Source organism: Oryctolagus cuniculus, chromosome 1 (assembly GCF_051225735.1).
Source record: "Oryctolagus cuniculus isolate XC-2025 breed Fujian yellow rabbit chromosome 1, ASM5122573v1, whole genome shotgun sequence".
Classification (NCBI taxonomy): domain Eukaryota; kingdom Metazoa; phylum Chordata; class Mammalia; order Lagomorpha; family Leporidae; genus Oryctolagus; species Oryctolagus cuniculus.
The window spans coordinates 169,649,435-169,668,985 of NC_142867.1; the positions used below are offsets into that span (position 1 = coordinate 169,649,435).

Sequence of the window (19,551 nt, forward strand, 5' to 3'; positions counted from 1 at the left end):
TTTTAATTTTCTAGTCTCCTTTGTTTTTCATTTCCTTTTTAAAATATAACAGGTTTTTAAAGATATAATTCACATATCATATAATAAGCTTATTTAAATTGTGCAATTCAGTGATTTCTAGTTAATTCAAAATGTTGTGTAACCGTCACCATTCTATTGAAATTCATCACTCCCAGTAGATACTCTTACCCATTTAGCAGTCATATCTCATTCCCTGCCATGTGCTCCAGCACTGTTGATTTATCTAATTTCTTTTCAGTTATTTGCTCATGAAGTGTAGGGAATGCCTGCCTTATACCAGACACCATACCAAGTGCTATGGGTGTGTACATGTGGCTGTAGTGGGGACATGTCGCTCCTCCGCGGGCTCGCGGGAGAACGACACCGGACGGAACGCTGTTGTTTAAGCGAATGACTCTGCGTTGTGCGCTCAAGTTTGCTCCTGTGCTAACCACATTCTAACCGCATTCCACTTGGTGTGTGTCTGCATTCTTGTTATTCTTTCCACGCGTGGTGTGAGATGTCTGCGGAGCCTCGCGGGGTTATAAGTGAATTCCCTCGCACTGCTTCTATCTCGCCTTTATAGTCCTCTCCCACCAATCCGTGCTCTGCTGCCCGCGTGCTGAGCACGCTGCTTTCCTCCAATCAGAGGTTGGGTCAGCTCTTGCAGCTCATTAGTCAAACTGATGAAGCAGCGGAAGCTGCTGTGTAAAATTTGTTTACCCCCTCTCAGCGCCATGTTGTGGGAGCCGGGCCCTGCTTCCCACAGGGACAGGACAGACAAAATTCCTGCCTCCACAGAACTGATGTTCTAGCGGTAGTATCTTAGGGTGAGGAGATCACGGCATTTTAGGAGAGCCCAAAAACTAAAATGAAGCAAGCCTTTTAAAGGTGTGGGTACTGAAAGAGGCCAAGTTTAGAGTCCTGGAGGCTCACTTCTAAAGTTAATGTCTGGGGAGGAATAGGAAAGTGGTTAGAGGAGTTGGGGCATAGTGAGCAGGGGGAAGAGAGTTGCAAGTAAGGCAAGGAAGGGGTTAGGTGGTATCAGGCTTGTGTGGCCAGTGCAGAGCTTTGGAGGTTTTATTCCAAGGTCAAAGAGAACCACTGACAGCCATAATGGGAGAGGATGATGTGGTAGCTGTTTATTTCTTTTGCTCTCTCTGTGACATTATTTTGAACACATCACACTGCCTCCTGTGGGTGAAGAATGAATTTGGTGTGTGTTTTGGTGGTGGTGTTGCCCCCCCCCCCCCCAGGACAGCAGGGGGTCTTGTTAGAAGTAGTTGTGTTTATCTACTAATGGTGGCGCAGGCCAATGAATATGGGGAGCAGTGGTCTTTGGTTTAGATGTTTGAAAGTACTCATCTTTTCTTATTCTTCTAGGTGCTAGATAATGTCTTTAAAAGTGGTGATGGTGAATTAAGAAATGTAAGCATTACTGATGATGCTCAGGTTCTTAGGGGAAGTCAGTAAGGTACTGAGGAACACACTGCATGTTTGTACTCAGGGGTGTGTAGGCGATAACAAAAAAGGGAGATAAAGGGAAAACTTTGCCAATTGAGCTATTCTTTAAGATGTTAAAGACCTGTATGTATTTGGATGGCCTAGCAGTTAAGGCATCCACATCTTATATTGGAGTACCTGGGTTCCATACCTGCCTGATTCCTGAATCCAGCATCCTACTAATGCAGTCCTTGGAAGGCAGAGGTAATGACTCAGGTAGTTGCACCATGCCACCTAAAGTGGGAGACCTGGTTGAGTGCCCATCTTTTGGCTTTGGACTCAGCCTCATCCTGTGCATAGTGTGCATTTGTGTAGTGAAGCAGCTGATGACTCCCCTTCTCTGTTTGGCTCAGATAAATAAATAAAAAGTTAAGGTTTTTTTTTTTTTTTTAAGATTTATTCTTTATTTATTATAAGGCAGACTTAAAGATAGGAGGAAATACAGAGTGAGAGAAAGATCTTCCATTTGCTGGTTCACTTCCCAGATGGCTGCAATGGCTGGGGCTAGGCTAAGCTGAAGGCAGGAGTCAGGAGCATCTTCCAGGTCTCCCATGTGGGTGCAGAGGCCCAAGGTTTGGGCCATCTTTGGCTCCCATCTCAGATGAATTAACAGTGAAATGGATTGGAAGTGGAGCACCTGGGTCTTGAATTGGTTCCCATGTGGTATGCTGGCATTGTAGGTGGAGGCTTAACCTCTTAACACTACAATGCTAGCCTCAGAGTTGCTGTTTTTAAATAAGATTTATTTATTTAACAAGTAGAGTGACAGAGAAAGAGAGAGAGAGAGAGAGAGAAAAGCTTTAGGACAATGTGTTATTTCAGAATTATTGGCACTCATAATTTGTACCATGAACTTGTAATGGGTTAGCAAGGATTTCGGCTTTATTTTGGTAGGACGTAGAAGGGTGCTGGGGTTGACTTTCTGTTTCTCTAAGCTCTGAATGCAGTCCTTTGTCCTGTTCTCTCTTTGTTTCTTGAGAAGGTACATCATACTGCGTTCCACTGAGATTGGTAAAATGTCCTGTGGTAGGCTTGTAGGGTGACATGATTAGTAACTTTAGATGATAAAGTAGCAGCCACCCTCTCAAGGGAGCTGCAGGCACATGGAGTACACCTGTGCTGCTGCCAATATTATGCAACAAAGTTAATTAGAACTATAATTACAAAACACACCTGAGTCCAGTAAACCTCACCCCCCCCCCCTTTTGAAGTGAGACTCATTGACAAAGTTAGGGAAATTCATTTATTCAACCCTATGATTATTTCTTAATACATATGTTTGAAACACAATGAACTGTTTGTTTCTAACTGTTGTTACCATATTTTACATTGAGTCACATGAATAGTTTTACCTACTTTCCCTCTTGTTCTGGAACACGCGTTAATAACTAATGCACAAAACTGTACCAGCTCAAATCATTTTCTAAAAAAAAAAAACTGCATTAATGCAACCAGTTTGCTTTGAGTGGTATCCCCTGGGAACAGAGCCATTTGTGAGATTCTTATTAATGCATTATTGACAGCATTTAATAAACTGGTCTTTGACATAGCAGGTAAAGCTGCCATTTGCAGCGCTGGCATCTCATATGGGCATGGTTTGAGTCTGAGTCCCGGCACCTCCACTTCCAGTCCAGCTCCCTGCTAATGTGCCTGGGACAGCAGCAGAAGAGACCCGAGTCCATGGGCCCCTGCACCCATGTGGGAGACCTCGAATATGTTCCTTGAGCCTGGTTTTGGACTGGTTCAGCTCTGGCCATTGTGGCCATCTGGGGAGTGAGCCAGCAGATGGAGGATCTCTCTCTCTCTCTGTAACTGTGCCTTTCAAATAAATAAATCTTTAAAAAAAATAATTTTTTTTTTTTTTGACAGGCAGAGTGGACAGTGAGAGAGAGAGAGACAGAGAGAAAGGTCTTCCTTTGCCGTTGGTTCACCCTCCAATGGCCGCCCCGGCCGGAGCGGTGTGGCTGGCGCACCGCACTGATCCGAAGGCAGGAGCCAGGTGCTTCTCCTGGTCTCCCATGGGGTACAGGGCCCAAGCACTTGGGCCATCCTCCACTGCACTCCCTGGCAACAGCAGAGAGCTGGCCTGGAAGAGGGGCAACCGGGACAGAATCTGGCGCCCCAACCAGGACTAGAACCCAGTGTGCCGGCGCTGCAAGGCAGAGGATTAGCCTAGTGAGCCGCGGCGCTGGCCAGTAAATTGGTTTTAATTTATGATTAGAAGAAAATAGTGTAGTATTTCTATAGTAGTGACTTTGGCTGCAGAGTATAATCTGCTTTGGTTTTTCTCATCTCAGCATTTTTTAAGATGTATTCTTTAAATTTAACTTATTTTTATAACAAGAGAGTTCCTTTGTTTAGATGAAAAAGGTTAAGTTTTTTTTTTTTTTTGGGTTGGGGGAGTCCTTGTGTGCAGGCTTTTATTTCACATATTTGTTATAAAAAAAATTGTTAGTTTTCAGGACAAGAGAGCGCTCACATGGTGCAGAGATATAGGAACTAGGTACAGAACTTTACAGAGCAGAGCGACGCCTTAGTGGGAGCTGGGTTGCTTACCAGGGAGCACAGTTCCTAATGGACTGGAGAAGGAAAGAGAACCAGGTAGGGAAGGGGGAGGCTCCTGTTGCATCAGACTTCAGCTGCCATCTGGGCATGTCCTGTGGTGGTCACGGACTGTAGGCTGCTTTTGGAAGGCTTGAGTACTGCACAGGAATTCCATTTGTCTGCTTGACTATACCGCTGGCAAGAGTGCCATTAAGTCAGTGTCACTCAAGTTCTGGCCAGCCACATGCCTTCAGCAAAGAGTCCCAAACTGAGGATCAAGTTCCTCCAGAAGTCATTCCTATTGGTGGCAAAGCAGACACCCTGAAGCCAATCTCCCACATCCTCTGGGATTTCTGGAGCTTCATTCATGGGGCCAGAGGGTTCACAGTGACCCTGCTGGAAGCTCTAGCAGCACTGCAAGGTAAAGGCTTAATTTTGGAAACTTTAAAGGCCTGTGTATGTTGTGCTTAAGTCCATTTCCTGTTAAGAAAACATGATGTTTTAATACTTAATGTGTTGTACAATGTGAATTAAACTTGAATTTTAATATCACTTCATGTTAAGATTATATTTAAATAATTAAAAGATCCTTGGGACTGATGCTGTGGTGCAGCAGGTTAACGCCCTGGCCTGAAATGCCAGCATCCCACTTGGGCGCCCATTTGAGACCCGGCTACTCCACTTCAGATTCGGCTGTCTGCTATGGCCTGGAAAGGCAGTGGAAGATGGCCCAAGTCCTTGGGCCCCTGCACCCGTGTGGGAGACCCAGAAGAAGCTCCTGACTTCGGATTGGTGCGGCTCTGGCTGTTGCGGCCAATTGGGGAGTGAACCATCGGATGGAAGACTTCTTTCTCTCTCTGTCTCTCTCTCTCTGCCTCTCCTCTCTCTGTGTAACTCTGACTTTCAAATAAATAAATAAATAAATAAATCTTTTTAAAAAATTAAAAGAACCTCTAAAAGTAAAAATGTTTTAGCCATAAATCATGACTGACTTCATGACTTTGTTGCTTCTGATTTTATATATGTGTGTGTATATATATATAATATGTGTGTGTGTGTGTGTATATATATATATATATAAATAATTTGACAGGTAGAATTATAGACAGTGAGAGAGAGACAGAGAGAAAGATCTTCCTTCCGTTGATTCACTCCCCAAATGGCCACCACAGCCAGTGTGCCGTGCCAATCCGAAGCCAGGAGTCAGGTGCTTCCTCCTGGTCTCCCATGCGGGTGCAGGGCCCAAGCACTTGGGCCATCCTCCACTGCCTTCCTGGGCCACAGCAGAGAGCTGGACTGGGAGAGGAGCAGCCGGGACTAGAGCCAGCGCCCATATGTGATGCCGGCACCACAGCAGAGGATTAACCAAGTGAGCCACGGCACCGGCCCTGACTTCTAATTTAAATTATACGAATATATATTTTTGGTCTTAATGTTCTAGACCTTTTCATTGTTTGTAATTAAGTGTTTGGATACTGTGAGAAAGCAGTGGTGTACTGTACCACCTCATACTGGTATGCAAGAGTGGATATAGCACATCTCTTCCCAGTCATGTGTTTTTTTTTTTTTTTTTTTTTTTTTTTTTTTTTTTTTTTGACAGGCAGAGTGGACAGTGAGAGAGAGAGAGAGAAAGGTCTTCTTCTGCCGTTGGTTCACCCTCCAATGGCCGCCGCGGCTGGCGCACCGCACTGATCTGAAGTTAGGAGCCAGGTGTTTCTCCTGGTCTCCCATGGGGTACAGGGCCCAAGCACTTGGGCCATCCTCCACTGCACTCCCAGGCCACAGCAGAGAGCTGGCCTGGAAGAGGGGCAACCGGGACAGAATCCGGCGCCCTGACCGGGACTAGAACCTGGTGTGCCGGCGCTGCTAGGTGGAGGATTAGCCTATTGAGCCGTGGCGCTGGCCTCCCAGTCATGTTTTTTATGGTGTCTTATAGGTAGGTTCAGATTGGTCATTGTAGGAGAAGTTATACCAAAGAAATAGGCTATACCTGCAAATCAAGGTTTCTCCTACCTTAAGCTGTTAAACATTTAAAAAGCACACCACTGTGCTATTTGTCATATTGCATGAGATCTGTAGAGAAGATAATATTGGCTAAATAAATTTTCCTTGTTTTTCTCATTTATATAAACAGATGAACTTCTTTGGAGGAATCATGATTTATGTAAACACAATTTCATCTTCTGTTGAGAGGCAGATTAAGATAATGGCTTAATGTGAATTCTGACGTCATATTATTCCAGTTTGAATTTCGGCTTAACTAGTCTTTAGCTATTTGAACTTCAGCTATTTTAGTGTGTCTTCAAATTTTGTTTTTAAAATTGAGTGAATAATATTAATTAAAATAGTTAATGTAAGTACAGGATTTGATATAGAAAGCATCCAATAAATTTTGCTGTGAAAGAACTCATTCTCGGGCCGGTGCTGCGGCTCACTTGGCTAATCCTCTGCCTGCGGCGCCGGCACCCCGGGTCTAGTCCCGGTTGGGGCGCCGGATTCTGTCCCCGTTGCCCCTCTTCCAGGCCAGCTCTCTGCTGTGGCCAGGGAGTGCAGTGGAGGATGGCCCAAGTGCTTGGGCCCTGCACCCTCATGGGAGACCAAGAGGAAGCACCTGACTCCTTGCTTCTGATTGGCGAGGTGTGCCGGCCGTGACAGGCCATTTAGGGAGTGAACCAACGGAAGGAAGACCTTTATCTCTCACTGTCTAACTCTGCTTGTCCAAAAAAAAAAAAAAAAAAAACTCTTTCTCTTTTGTAAATCTTCAAAATTTTTTTCTTTAGAAATTTTTCAGAGATGCTGAGAATTCTTCTTTTGTAATGTATTGAGATATAAATGCTAAATTACTTTGGAATATTTTTAAGATAATATTTTATTATTTTACTTTTAGGTAATTCCTCCTAAGGAATGGAAGCCAAGACAGTGCTATGATGACATTGATAATTTGCTTATTCCAGCACCGATTCAGCAGATGGTAACAGGGCAGTCAGGATTGTTCACTCAGTATAACATCCAGAAAAAAGCCATGACTGTGAAGGAGTTCAGGCAGCTGGCCAATAGTGGCAAGTAAGTAGATTTCAGTTTGTTGTTTATGTTTCTTTCAAAGATATATATGAAGATATAAGAAAGCCAGAAGACAGAAGTTTATAATGAAAATTAGGAGTCTCTTGTACAGTTTCTCTAGTCTTCATATGACTGTTTCTGTTTTCTCTTCATGTGGTTGCCTACTACACTTTAGTTTTTCTTGAAGAAATTCTCATTTTATCTCATTCTTAGTGGATATAAGTAGGTCTTTTTATCCTTTAGTTGCCATGAGTTTTTTAATTCATCTGTTTTAGGTAAATTTGTTTGTGTGACATAAGGGGTGTGTGTGTGTGTGTGTGTGTGTGTGTGTGTGTGTGTTATTAGATCAGTAATTTTAAATGAAAACCTTAAATAATTTGAAAGGTCATCCTTTAATCAGCTATTTATTGCTATGTAAACAATTACCCCAACCTTTTGCTGCTTTAAGCAGCTCACAATTATTGAGTGTCAGGAATCTGGGAGTGGCTTTACTGGATAATTCTAGCTCAGGTCTCCCAGGAGTTACATGCAAGATGTTGGCTGAGGCTACAGGTATCTGACTATTTGACTGTGGTGGGAAGATCCTCTACTAAGAGAGTGTTCCCTTTCTATGGGATGTTGGCTAGAATTCTCAGCTCCTTGTCACGTTGATTCTTTGTTGTTGACAGGCAGAGTGGACAGTGAGTGAGAGAGACAGAGAGAAAGGTCTTCCTTTTGCCGTTGGTTCACCCTCCAATGGCCGCCGCGGCTGGCGTGCTGCGGCCGGCGCACCGCGCTGATCTGATGGCAGGAGCCAGGTACTTCTCCTGGTCTCCCATGGGGTGCAGGGCCCAAGCACTTGGGCCATCCTCCACTGCACTCCCGGGCCATAGCAGAGAGCTGGCCTGGAAGAGGGGCAACCGGGACAGAATCCGGCGCCCCGACTGGGACTAGAACCTGGTGTGCCGGCGCCACAAGGCGGAGGATTAGCCTAGGGAGCCGCGGTGCTGGCCGTCACATTGATTCTTTCTCGTGTTGTGACACCTGGCTTTTGCCAGAGCAAGTGATGCAAGAGAGTCAGAAAGATGGGAGCCACAGTATCTTTAAGTGAGCTGTGTCAGAAGTGATGCAGTCACTTCTGCCATGTTCTGTTTGTTATGAACCAGTTGCTAAGGCATCTTACACTCAAGGGGAGGAGAATGAAGTTCTTGAAAGCAGGAGTATAAAAGAATTTGAGTGTACATTTTGAGTCAAATTATTATAATTAAATTATTTTTAAGATTCTGATTCATGGTTAGGCTTCAGGTCATGCCATTCATCTGACAGAAACAAACCTAAGCAAATGAAACCTCAGAAAATGAACTTAAAAACATGGTTTTTGGGACTGGCACTGTGGCGTAACGGATAAAGCTGCTGCCTGCAGTGCGGGCATCTCATATGGGTGCTGGTTCAATTCCTGGCTGCTCCACTCCTGATCCAGCTCTCTGCTATGGCCTGGGAAAGCAGTAGAAGATGGCCCAACTCATCTTGGGCCCTGGCACCCACTTGGGAGACCTGGAAGAAACTCCTGGCTCCTGGCTTTGGATCTGTGCAGCTCTGGCCATTGTGGGCAACTGGGGAGTGACCCAGCGCATGGAAGACTTCTCTGCCTCTCCTTCTTTTACTCTGTAACTCTTAATTTAAATTAATAAATAAAAAAAACCCAACGAAACATGGTTGTCCAGATTCCCTGTGTGCATGAGATTGAGGTTAAGTCTTAGAATGAAGATGCTAGTTTTTTTAAAAAGTTAAATTTATCACATACACATGATGATACTTGAAAATCTCACTTCTGTTGGTCAGATTTCTATTGTGGAGCATTCTTGCCATTCCAAAGGAATAGGAAATTTTATATTATATTTTGAATTCTTTGGATAGACATTCAGCCTCTTATTAATAGAATGTGAAACTTTCATCATAGATTGGACTCATTACCTTTCACACTCTATTAGAGTTCTTTTCAAAGTACAATGTTATTGAAACAAAACTGCAGAGGCAGTTTCACCTGTTTACAAGTATAAACTGTTTACTGCATTCTGTACTCCATATTTATTTACTTTTAAAGAGATTTATTTATTTGAAAGTCAAGAGTTACAGAGAGAGGGAGAGATAAGGAGAGAGAGAGATTTTCCATCTGCTGCTTCACTCCCCTGATGGCTGCCTTGGCCTGGGCTGGGCCAGGCTCTGTATTCATCTTTTTGTTTTTTGAAAGGCAGAGTTAGTGAAAGAGAGATACAGAGAGAAAGGTCTTCCTTCCATTGGTTCACCCCCCAAATGGCCACTATGGCTGATGCTGCGCCGATCCGAAGCCAGGAGCCAGGTGCTTCTCCTGGTCTCCCATGCAGGTGCAGGGCCCAAGCACTTGGGCCATCCTCCACTGCACTCCCGGGCCACAGCAGAGAGCTGCACTGGAAGAGGGGCAACCAGGACAGAACTGGCACCGCAGGCGGAGGATTAGCCTAGTGAGCCATGGCACTGCCCTGTATTCATCTTTTAATACCCACTACTAGTTACATGGTTGAATGGAACCTTTGTTTGGCAACTTTGGTATTTCAAGCGATAATTTGTATGTTAAAAGTAGCCAGATTGGGGCTGGCACTGTGGTGTAGTGGGTAAAACCACTGCGTGCAGTGTAGGCCTCCCATATGGACGCCAGTTTGAGTCCCGGCTGCTCCACTTCCGATCCAGCTCTCTACTATGGCCTGGGAAAGCAGTACAAGGTGGCCCAAGTTCTTGGGCCCCTACACCTGTGTGGAAGACCCTAAAGAAGCTACTGGCTCCTGGCTTCAGATCGGCCCAGCTCCGGCCGTTGTGGCCAATTTTGGAGTGAACCAGAGGATGGAAGACCTTTCTCTCTCTCTTTCTCTCTCTCTCTCTCTCTCTCTCTCTCAATCAGTCTCTCTGTGTAACTCTGAGTTTCAAATAAATAAATAGATCTTAAAAAAAAGTAGCCAAATCATACTTAAAAAAATTAGTGGATACATTGATAACCACTACAAGTACCATAGAGGGAGTGCAAAGTAGTCTGAGATTTCCTGGGACAAGATAAAGCTTCTGTGTTTGGCACTGCAGAATGAAGCTGTTTTGTTTTGTAGATGCTGTTGTGACACAGATTTTGAAGGATTCTGAGAAACATTTTTGACATTTACAAAAATAATACATGAGTATTTTAAAATTCAGGCATTGGAGAAGCACGTAATTTTAAATCAGATGCAATCATTTGTTGAATCAGTTTTGAGCAAACTGATGCAGGATTTGTGGATCAGCTGCAATTCATAGTCTGTTAGGGATGGACGTTTTAGTCAGGATTTGATAGAAGAATCAAGTGGTTCCTTTTTTTTCCAGTTTAGAATCAGGTTTATTTCAAATATTCATGCATTTTATAATTTTTTCTTAATGAACAGTGCCAAATTTTAGTGTTAGAGTTAAGGGTTTTGAAAAATTGATACTGTTTTGGCATTCAGTGATATATTCATAGTGTATGATAGCTTATTGTTTTCAAAATCCAGTGTTTCCCTAGAAGATATTTAAAAAAAAGTCTCTGCTACTTTCTTCGTGTGTGTTTTTTTTTTTTTTTTTTTTTTTTTTTGACAGGCAGAGTGGACAGTGAGAGAGAGAGAGAAAGGTCTTACTTTTCTGTTGGTTCACCTGCCAATGGCCGCTGCGGCCGGCACACCGCGCTGATCCAAAGCCAGGAGCCAGGTGGTTCTCCTGGTCTCCCATGCGGGTGCAGGGCCCAAGGACTTGGGTCATCCTCCACTGCACTCCCAGGCCACAGCAGAGAGCTGGCCTGGAAGAGGGGCAACCGGGACAGAAGCCGGTGCCCCAACCGGGACTAGAACCCGGTGTGCCGGCGCTGCAAGGCAGAGGATTAGCCTACTGAGTCACGGCGCTGGCCCTCTTCGTGTTTTTAAAATTTGTTCTTTCTGAGGTCTGTGCTTAGGGGAGTAGGGGTGCACATCTGTCCTTATCAGTTGGAGTGTAGGGATATACACCTGTCCTTCCTGCCTGACTCTGGCCTCTGGTTTGATTGTTTAGTTGGTGCCTGAATTTCCTTATGGTAGTGGAGCTTACTAACAGAAGTAAGGCAAACTAATGGTTCTTTCATGCTCATTGCTTTTTTTTTTCTTTAATATTTTATTTATTTATTTGAGAGGCAGAGCTATAGACAGATAGGGAGAGTCAGAGAGAAAGGTTTTCCATTCACTAGTTTATTCCTCAAGTGGGTGCTATGACCAGAGGTGGGCCAATCTGAAGCCAAGAGCCAGGAACTTCTTTCATGTCTCCGTGCTGGTGTGGGGGCCCAAGCACTTACAGAAATAACATGGTATGGTGTTCTCTACCTTGCTTCATTTACTGTGGAAAGAATTTAACTACCTTATTATGTACTACATTTTAAAGGAAAGAATCATTAGTTATTGTATATCAGCTTGTGTTTTCAGCTAATGATGCAGCAAACATCTTGGGTGACATATCTAACACACATCTCAGTAATGTTAGAGTGAATTTCCAGAGTTACATTTTAAGGATCATGGTATACATGTTTTGTTTTTTTTTTTTTTTTTTTTTTTTTTTTTTTTTTTTTTTTTTTTTTTGACATGCAGAGTGGACAGTGAGAGAGAGAGAGACAGAGAGAAAGGTCTTACTTTTCCATTGGTTCACCTGCCAATGGCCGCTGCAGCCAGCGCACTGCGGTGATCCAAAGCCAGGAGCCAGGTGGTTCTCCTGGTCTCCCATGCAGGTGCGGGGCCCAAGCACTTGGGCCATCCTCCACTGCACTCCCGGGCCACAGCAGAGAGCTGGCCTGGAAGAGGGGCAACCGGGACAGAATCCGGCGCCCCAACCGGGACTAGAACCCGGTGTGCCGGCACTGCAGGTGGAGGAATAGCCTATTGAGCCGCAGCCCCGGCCTGTGCTATACATTTTTAAACACTTTTGCTGTGTATTGGAATATTATTCTCTAGAAAGGTCGTTCTTCTACTCTAGGTGTGTAAGAGGTTTTATTTTAATGATAACTTAAAATTTTATTTAAATGCCTACTTTCATTTACTTGAAAGGCAGATCGATATTGAGATACTGAGATATTTTTCAGCTACTGGTTCACTTCCTAAATGCTTGTGACAGCTAGAGGTTGGCCAGGCTGAAGTTAGCAGCCTGGAACTCATTCTGGGTCTCGTTTTTGAGTGGCAGGGACCCATGTACCTGAGCCATCATCTACTGTCTCCACCCCAGATGTTCATTAGCAGAAGCTGGATCAAAAGCAGAGGCAGGACTCTATCCTATGCACTCCAAAAAAGGGATGCAGGCAGACGTCTGATCTCCTCCTACCACTAATACAGTCAGAATTTAGTAGTGGCAAAGTATTTTATTTTAAATTATTTATTACTTGTTAGAAAAGCAGAGGGAGAGGGAATGAGTGAGAGAGCAAGAGTGAACAAGCTCCCATGCACCCATCTTCTCATTTACTCCTTAGATGTCTCCAATAGCTGGGGCTAACCTGGTGGGTGCTAAAGCCAGAAGGTGTGAATTCACTCCAGGCCTCCCTTGGGTGCGGCAGCAATCCATGGACATGAGATGTGTGCTGCCTCCAAGGATTACATCAATAGAAAGCTAGTGTCAGGAGCTACCCCTCAGTGTCAGAACTCACATACTCTGCTGTGAGATACGTGTCTTAATTGCTAGCTAAACGCTTACCCTCAGAGTACCTTATTTTAGTTTTACTTTTTTGGATTTGTGGTGAAGTTGTCCTTTGTCAGTTGCTTTCATCAATGATACATGCTTTACATATAAATCATTAAAATATCCTGGTAAATGGTTAAATCCCAATAAATTGTTACAGATTTTAGAAATATTTTGAAAGCTAAAATGATCTTTTTTAACTAAATTTCTGCATCTGTTGTTGATTGTTACATGAAAGTATTCTTTTCTAAAGAAAATATAGAGGATGGCGTTGTGGTGCAGTAGGCACCCATGTGGGCACCAGTTTGAGTCCTTGCTGTTCTACTTCCAATCCAGCGCCCTGCTATTGCTCCTAGGAAAGCAGCTTTTGTCCCTGCAACCCATGTGGGAGACTTAGATAGAGTTCCAGTCTCCAGGTTTTGGTCTGGTGCAGTCTCAGTTGTTGTGGCAATTAGGGGTCTGAACCAGCAGATGGAAGATCTGTATCTCTCCGTCCCTCCCTCTCTCTCTCTAACTTTGCTTTTTAAAATAATAAATAAAATAGATCCTTGAAGTTTTTTTTATTTGAAAGAGTTATAGACAGTGAAAGAGACAGACAGAAAAGTCTTTCCTCCATTGGTTCACCCCCCAAATGGCCGCAACGGCTGGAGCTGTACTGATCAGGAGCCAGGAGCCAGGAGCTTCCTCCCTGTCTTCCATGCGGGTGCAGGGGCCCAAGTACTGGCCATCCTCCACTGCCCTCTTTGGCCACAGCAGAGAGCTGGACTGGAAGAGGAGCAGCCGGGACTAGAACCTGGTGCCCGTATGGGATGCCGGCACTGCAGGCTGAGTATTAACCAAGTGAGCCATGGCGCTGGCCCCAGAAAAAGTTTTAAGAGGATTCATATATCTATGATTAATATATTGGAATGCTTACTTATTGGATTGGATGATATATGTATCTAATATTTTCATTTTGATAGGATTTTATTTAGGAAGGAATTTAAGACGAAAGTCTTAGAATTTTATTACTAACATTTGCTTTTTAAATTTATCTTTTACAGATATTGTACTCCAAGATACTTAGATTATGAAGATTTGGAGCGCAAGTACTGGAAGAACTTAACTTTTGTGGCACCTATCTATGGTGCAGATATTAATGGGAGCATATATGATGAGGTATATTTATATTCATAATGAATTTTGTAGAGGATCACCTGTTAAATTTATTACCGTTTTTCACAGTTGAAAATCAGTTATTTTGTGCTTTCGGTGATCTGTGTTTCTTCAAAGGACTAGAGGCAATTAAAGACTTATCAGTGTGATCTCCACTGTTGGGGTTTTCAAGCTGAACCCAGAGCTAACCTAACAAACACCTGAGACTGTTCAACATCAATGTAATATGTGTTTTCTGGCTGATCTAGCTATCACATTAGAAGATTTTTGAGCAGTACAAATACACTGTAAAAATGTTTGGAAAAATAGGAAATATTTTCTATTTCTTCTTATTATTTACTTTTATACATAAAATTGACATTTAAGAGGTAGAAATATTCATTACACCACCACCTTAAGACAAAAATCAGTATGTTCGAGGCCACCGTTGTGGCAAAGTGGGTTAAGCTGCAGCCTGCAACTCTGGCATCCCAAATGGGCACCAGTTTGAGTCCTAGCTGCTGCATTTCTGATCTAGCTCCTTGGGACTGTGCCTAGGAAAGCAGCAGAAGTGGCCCATGTGCCTGAGCCTCTGCCCCACATGGGAGATCTGGTAGAAGCTTTTTGACTTTTTTTTGGCTTTGGTCATCTGGAGAGTGAACCAGCAGATGGAAGATCTTTCAGTCTCTCTCTCTTCTCTCAGTGTAACTCTGATTTTCAAATAAATAAATAAATAAATCTTTAAAAACAAATAAGCAAAAAACCTAAAAGTAAGCCACAGACATCATGATAGTATACCCTTAATTATATCAGCACATGTCCTTTTATTACCAGGCATTTAATGTTTCTGTAACAATATCTAACCTCCAGTCAATATTCAAATTCTGTTAGTTTGGGGCTGTTGCTATGACGTAGCAGGTAAAGCCACCACCTCCAGTGCCAGCATACTGTATGGGTGCCGGTTCAAGTCCTGGCTGCTCCACATCCGATCCAGCTCTTTGCTATGGCCTGGGAAAGCAGTAGAGAATGGCCCAAGTTCTTGGGCTGCTGCACCCGTGTGGGAGACGCAGAGGACACTCCTGATTCTTGGCTTCGGATCGGCACAGCTTTGGCTGTTGTGGCCAACTGGGGAGTGAACCAGCAGATCGAGGACCACTCTCTCTCTGCCTCTTCTTCTCTCTCTTTCAAATAAATAAACAAGTCTTAAAAAAAAATTCTGTTAGTGTAACCAAATAACAATATAGCTGCTTGTGAACTCTGAGTTTTATATAACTGTACTCATTCAGTGTATATTCTTTGATGTCTGATCAGTTTCTTTAACATTTTATTTCATTTCTAAGCCTTTTCTGTATTGTGTAGTTATAATTCATTGATTTTCATGGCTGTGCCTAATTCTGCAGTATGAATGAGTCAAAGATCTTTTATTCTGTTAGTGTTCATTTTGCTGCTTCTTGTTTTGCTTTTATGCCCAAAACTTCTGTGAATGTTCTGCATATGTTTCCCAGGTCATAGTAGCATGCACTTCTGTTGGGTGTATACATTTGAATGGTCATAGTGCACACACATGACTAGCTTCAGAATAAAAGTTTTATCTTGTTTACTGTCTTCATAAAGCAATGCTTGTGATTTGACATTGTTCTAATACTTTTTTTTGTAGATTTTTTTTTTTCAGATTTATTTTATTTATTTTAAAGACAGGATTAGAGAGAGAGGTTGAGCCAGAGAGAGGTCTTCTGTCCGCTGGTTCACTCCTCAAATGACTGCAATGTCCAGAGCTGAGCTGATCCGAAGCCAGGAGCTAGGAGCTTCTTCCGGGTCTCCCACTGGATGCAAGGGCCCAAGAATTTGGGCCATCTTCTGCTGCTTTCCCAGGTCATACCAGAGAACTAGATCAGAAGTAGAGCAACTGGGGCTTGAACTGACACCCTTATGAGATGCCCGCACTGCAGGTTGGAGCTTTCACTCACTGTGCCATAGCACTGGCCTCGATTTATTTGTTTATTTGAGAAGCAGAGTTACAGAGAGAGGACGAGACAGACAATGGTCTTGCATGGGCTGGTTCACCCTAAAGATGGCCACAGCTGCTAGAGCTGTGCAGAGCCAAAGCTAGGTGCCAGGAGCTTCTTCAGATCTCCCAAGTAGGTGGTAAGGGTCCAAGGACTTGGGCCATCTTCTACTGCTTTCCCAGGACATAGCAGAGAGCTGGATCAGAAGCGAAACAGCTGAGTCTCGAACTGGCATCCATATGGATGCCGGCAGAGGCTTAACTTACAATGCCTCAGTGCTGGCCCCATCAGCAGAGACAGGCAGAGTTAGTGAGAGAGAGACACAGAGAGAAGGTCTTCCTTTTTTTCCTTTGTTTCAACCCCCCTAGTGGCCGCTATAGCTGGCGTGTGGATCCAAAGCCAGGAGCCAGGTGCTTCCTCCTGGTCTCCCATGTGGGTGCAGGGCCCAAGAACCTGGGCCATCCTCCACTGCCTTCCCGGGTCACAGCAGAGAGCTAGACTGGAAGAGGAGCAACTGGGACAGAATCTGGCGCCCCAACTAGGACTAGAATGCAGGGTGCCAGTGCCACAGGCGGAGGATTAGCCAAGTGAGCCACGGCGACGGCCAAATTCAGTGATTTGTAAATATGCAATTTTAAAACATCCTCATCATTTTCTGGTTTGTGAGAAGCCGTCATACAAGGCATAGTATTTATGGAATTTCCACAGTGTCGAGGGAGCATTTAACATGCTGAGCTGCGCTGACGTTTTCATTGCTTTTGTAGCATAAAGACAGACATGAGAAAATATTGTAAGTGCTACTAGTAAATAAAACCATTCACCCTCAAGACACCTAAATTCAAACAAATGAAAAACAATTTGCATTTTCCCTCTTGAGGTAGATAGAGAATAATAAGAGGAAAAGTACATTAAAGGAGAGTGTTGTTACCACTGTTAACTGTCAGGAACATTTGAAATCATCATAATGAATGTGTATTGATAAAGCTCATACACTGTTTTGCTGTTGAGTATATATCTTAATACCATTTAATTCTTAAGTATTTAAATTGTCCTGAGAAGTAATTTCTTGTGATATATAGCATTATTTTGAAAGGAATTGCAGTTACCAAATTATAACCCACCTTACCCCAAATTTCCAGCTACGGATACTTCCTCTAATGGATGGGAAACCATGCCCTTCTTTTTTGGTTGAAGTGAGAGTTTTTGGAAAGGATATGGAGGGCTGCAGGAGACACATTTTGTGCACTGTACAAAGATAGAGAAAGACTATGATCCTTAAGTTCATAGCCTTAGAGGGACAGAGGGCAATATGATGTGAAGAGCCTGGCCACAGAGGCAAGTGTGGGGTTCTGTGGAGTCCAGCAGAGGCACTTGGATTGAAGAATGCCTTTCTGGAGGAGAAAGAACATCCAAACTTGGCGTACGTTGCCGAGTTCCAGTGAGAGCGGAGACAGAGAATAGAAGATGAGGCAGTTGCTGGACAAATTTGAGGGCAAGTCCACATTCAGCAACGTCAGTAATTTAGCTGAAATTGGAGACTGTGTGCTGAGCAGGAGCTTGAGAAGGGTGAGTGGACCTGGAGCATCAGTTGTGTGTGTGGGTGAGAGGGGTCTGTCTGAGACCTGAGATAGGCTTGTGGGCCTGCGCTACGGTTGTATTCTGTGATACCACAGCAACTTCCTGTGCTCTGTTCCAGAGCCTGGTGTTTGTTTCTTAGCACCACTAGCCAGATCTTTAAGGAGCAGGGAAGGTGACAGTCTAAGATTTAACATGGGAATTAGGGGTGAGGATGTTCATGAAGGACTGGTCGAGAAGAATCTGCCTGTTATGAAAGGGATAAAAGCCTGAATTTCCAGAGCTTGAGTCTTGTCCCCTCTTTCATTCTTGTGCTTCTTTCAGAGCTTGATTTCCTTAGCTTATGCTAAAATGCTCAGTCAACCCTGTGGATAGTATCCTATGGCAAGAATAACAGTATCATTACTTAAGCAAGTTAGTTTTTCGTTCCAGATACAAAGACTATCAGAGTTATGGGGTGATACTGCCCAGCTTTTGGGTGAGTGATAGAGAGCATGGTTAGCTTACCCGTCCGACTTTGTTACTTGTTCATTCATTTTCTTATTATCTATGACTATTTTTGTACTACAATGGCAGAATTTATTATAACAGATAGTTATAACAGAAATTGTATCTGGTCCCTTGCAGAAAATGTTTGATAGCCCCTTTAATAGAGGTATGATGATTTGTTCTTGGAAGGAGAATGCAAATCCTTTTTGAGACAGATGGGTTATAAATAAAATTCTGAATGGTCTCATGATAATGAAGTTCGTATAATTGATGATGTTAGTTTATTGCAATGATTGAGTTGGGGTGTTTGGTTTCAGGAACCTCTTTTTTTTTTTTTTTTTTTTTTAAAGGTCTTAAAGTCATCTATGGTCCTAGGTGACCTCAGATGATTCCTTGACAACAGTAGCATGAGCCTAGGAGTTGTTAGATTTGAATTGTTTTGTGTTTCCCTTAGAGGTTGTCTGTTGATAAAGGAAATTTTAATTAGCCTTTGCTAACTGTCTATACATTTAAAAAGTAAACCTGTGTGCAAAGAAACATGGTAATTTCTTTAGGAAAAAAAACACGGAGAAAAGAGGAATGACACCTAGAAAAAAAATCCTGTAACAATGTATTGGATGCTAATATTTCGCTAGGGGCAGACATTTGGAACAGTGACTAAGTCACTGCTTGACATACCATGATATGAGTCCTTGGTACTTTGTTTCTCATACAGCTTTCTGCTCAAGTGCACCCTTGGTGGCAGCAGATGATGGTTGAGTGCTTGCTTCCCTGCCACCCTTGTGGAAAACCTGGATTGAGTTCCAGGCTCATGACTTTGGGCTGGCCCTGGCTTCTGCAGGCATTTGGTAGTGAAAGATTCTATGTCTGTCTGTTTCTCTCAGCTTTATATAGAAAATGAACATTTAAAAAGTAAGAAAGACTTGGCTGAGGGAGATAGGAAAGTCGGGAGATATCTATAGAAGACAGAAGGTGGATGGCATTTCTGAGATAGCCAGTAGCCATGTGTACCACCATGGAACTTTGAGAGGAGAGCTGCCTCTCTGTTCTGAATGTGAGAGCTAAGAGCAGATATCAGTATTACCCACAATAGTAAGTTTTTCAGGCTTGTGTTCTGTGCTATTTTGGGTTGAATCTCTATTGGCATCTGTTGTGTACTATTATGACGATCTTCCTATTATGCTTCATTAAATCAGATTGAAAATGAAGTTCCATATGCTTTTCTGACGCTGGCTGTTGTCTTCATAATAACACTAGAAGGGTCTCCAAGTGTATTGTCTCTGTTCAAAAGAGTATCCTCAGACTTTTCTACTTTCTCAGGTCACATTTTCATTAGCAATGATGAGAAGATTGTAGTAGTGGCGTCCACTAACTTTACTAGCAGCATGAGATGTTATCCTTTGTGAAAACAGCTGAGATGCAATTTGACTGCTTTCTATTTTCTCTAGATTTGTGAACAAAAAAAAAACAGTTGTATTAGTGGATGTCATCATATATATTTTTAATTTTATTTATTTTTAAAGATTTATTTATTTGAAAGTCA

At 43.1% G+C, this 19,551-nt stretch overlaps 1 protein-coding gene and 1 pseudogene across 12 annotated transcripts in view; one reads left to right on the forward strand and one right to left on the reverse strand.

Moving 5' to 3' along the window:
- KDM4C (lysine demethylase 4C) overlaps positions 1-19,551 on the forward strand; it is a 351,443-nt gene that overhangs the window by 32,473 nt on the left and 299,419 nt on the right. For 9 of the 12 annotated variants that reach the window (XR_016210339.1, XR_016210337.1, XR_016210340.1 and 6 more), the window contains 2 exons: positions 6,935-7,110; positions 13,848-13,962. Coding sequence is in view for 5 of the 12 variants with exons in the window: in XM_051858176.3 (XP_051714136.2) it covers positions 6,935-7,110; positions 13,848-13,962 (291 nt within the window). In the remaining 7 variants the exon portion in view is untranslated. The remainder of the gene's footprint in view (positions 1-6,934; positions 7,111-13,847; positions 13,963-19,551) is intronic. The other 3 variants (XR_016210345.1, XM_070051918.2, XM_070051925.2) reach the window with 1 other exon arrangement.
- On the reverse strand, positions 4,112-5,557 carry LOC149128759 (mitochondrial import receptor subunit TOM6 homolog pseudogene; annotated as a pseudogene).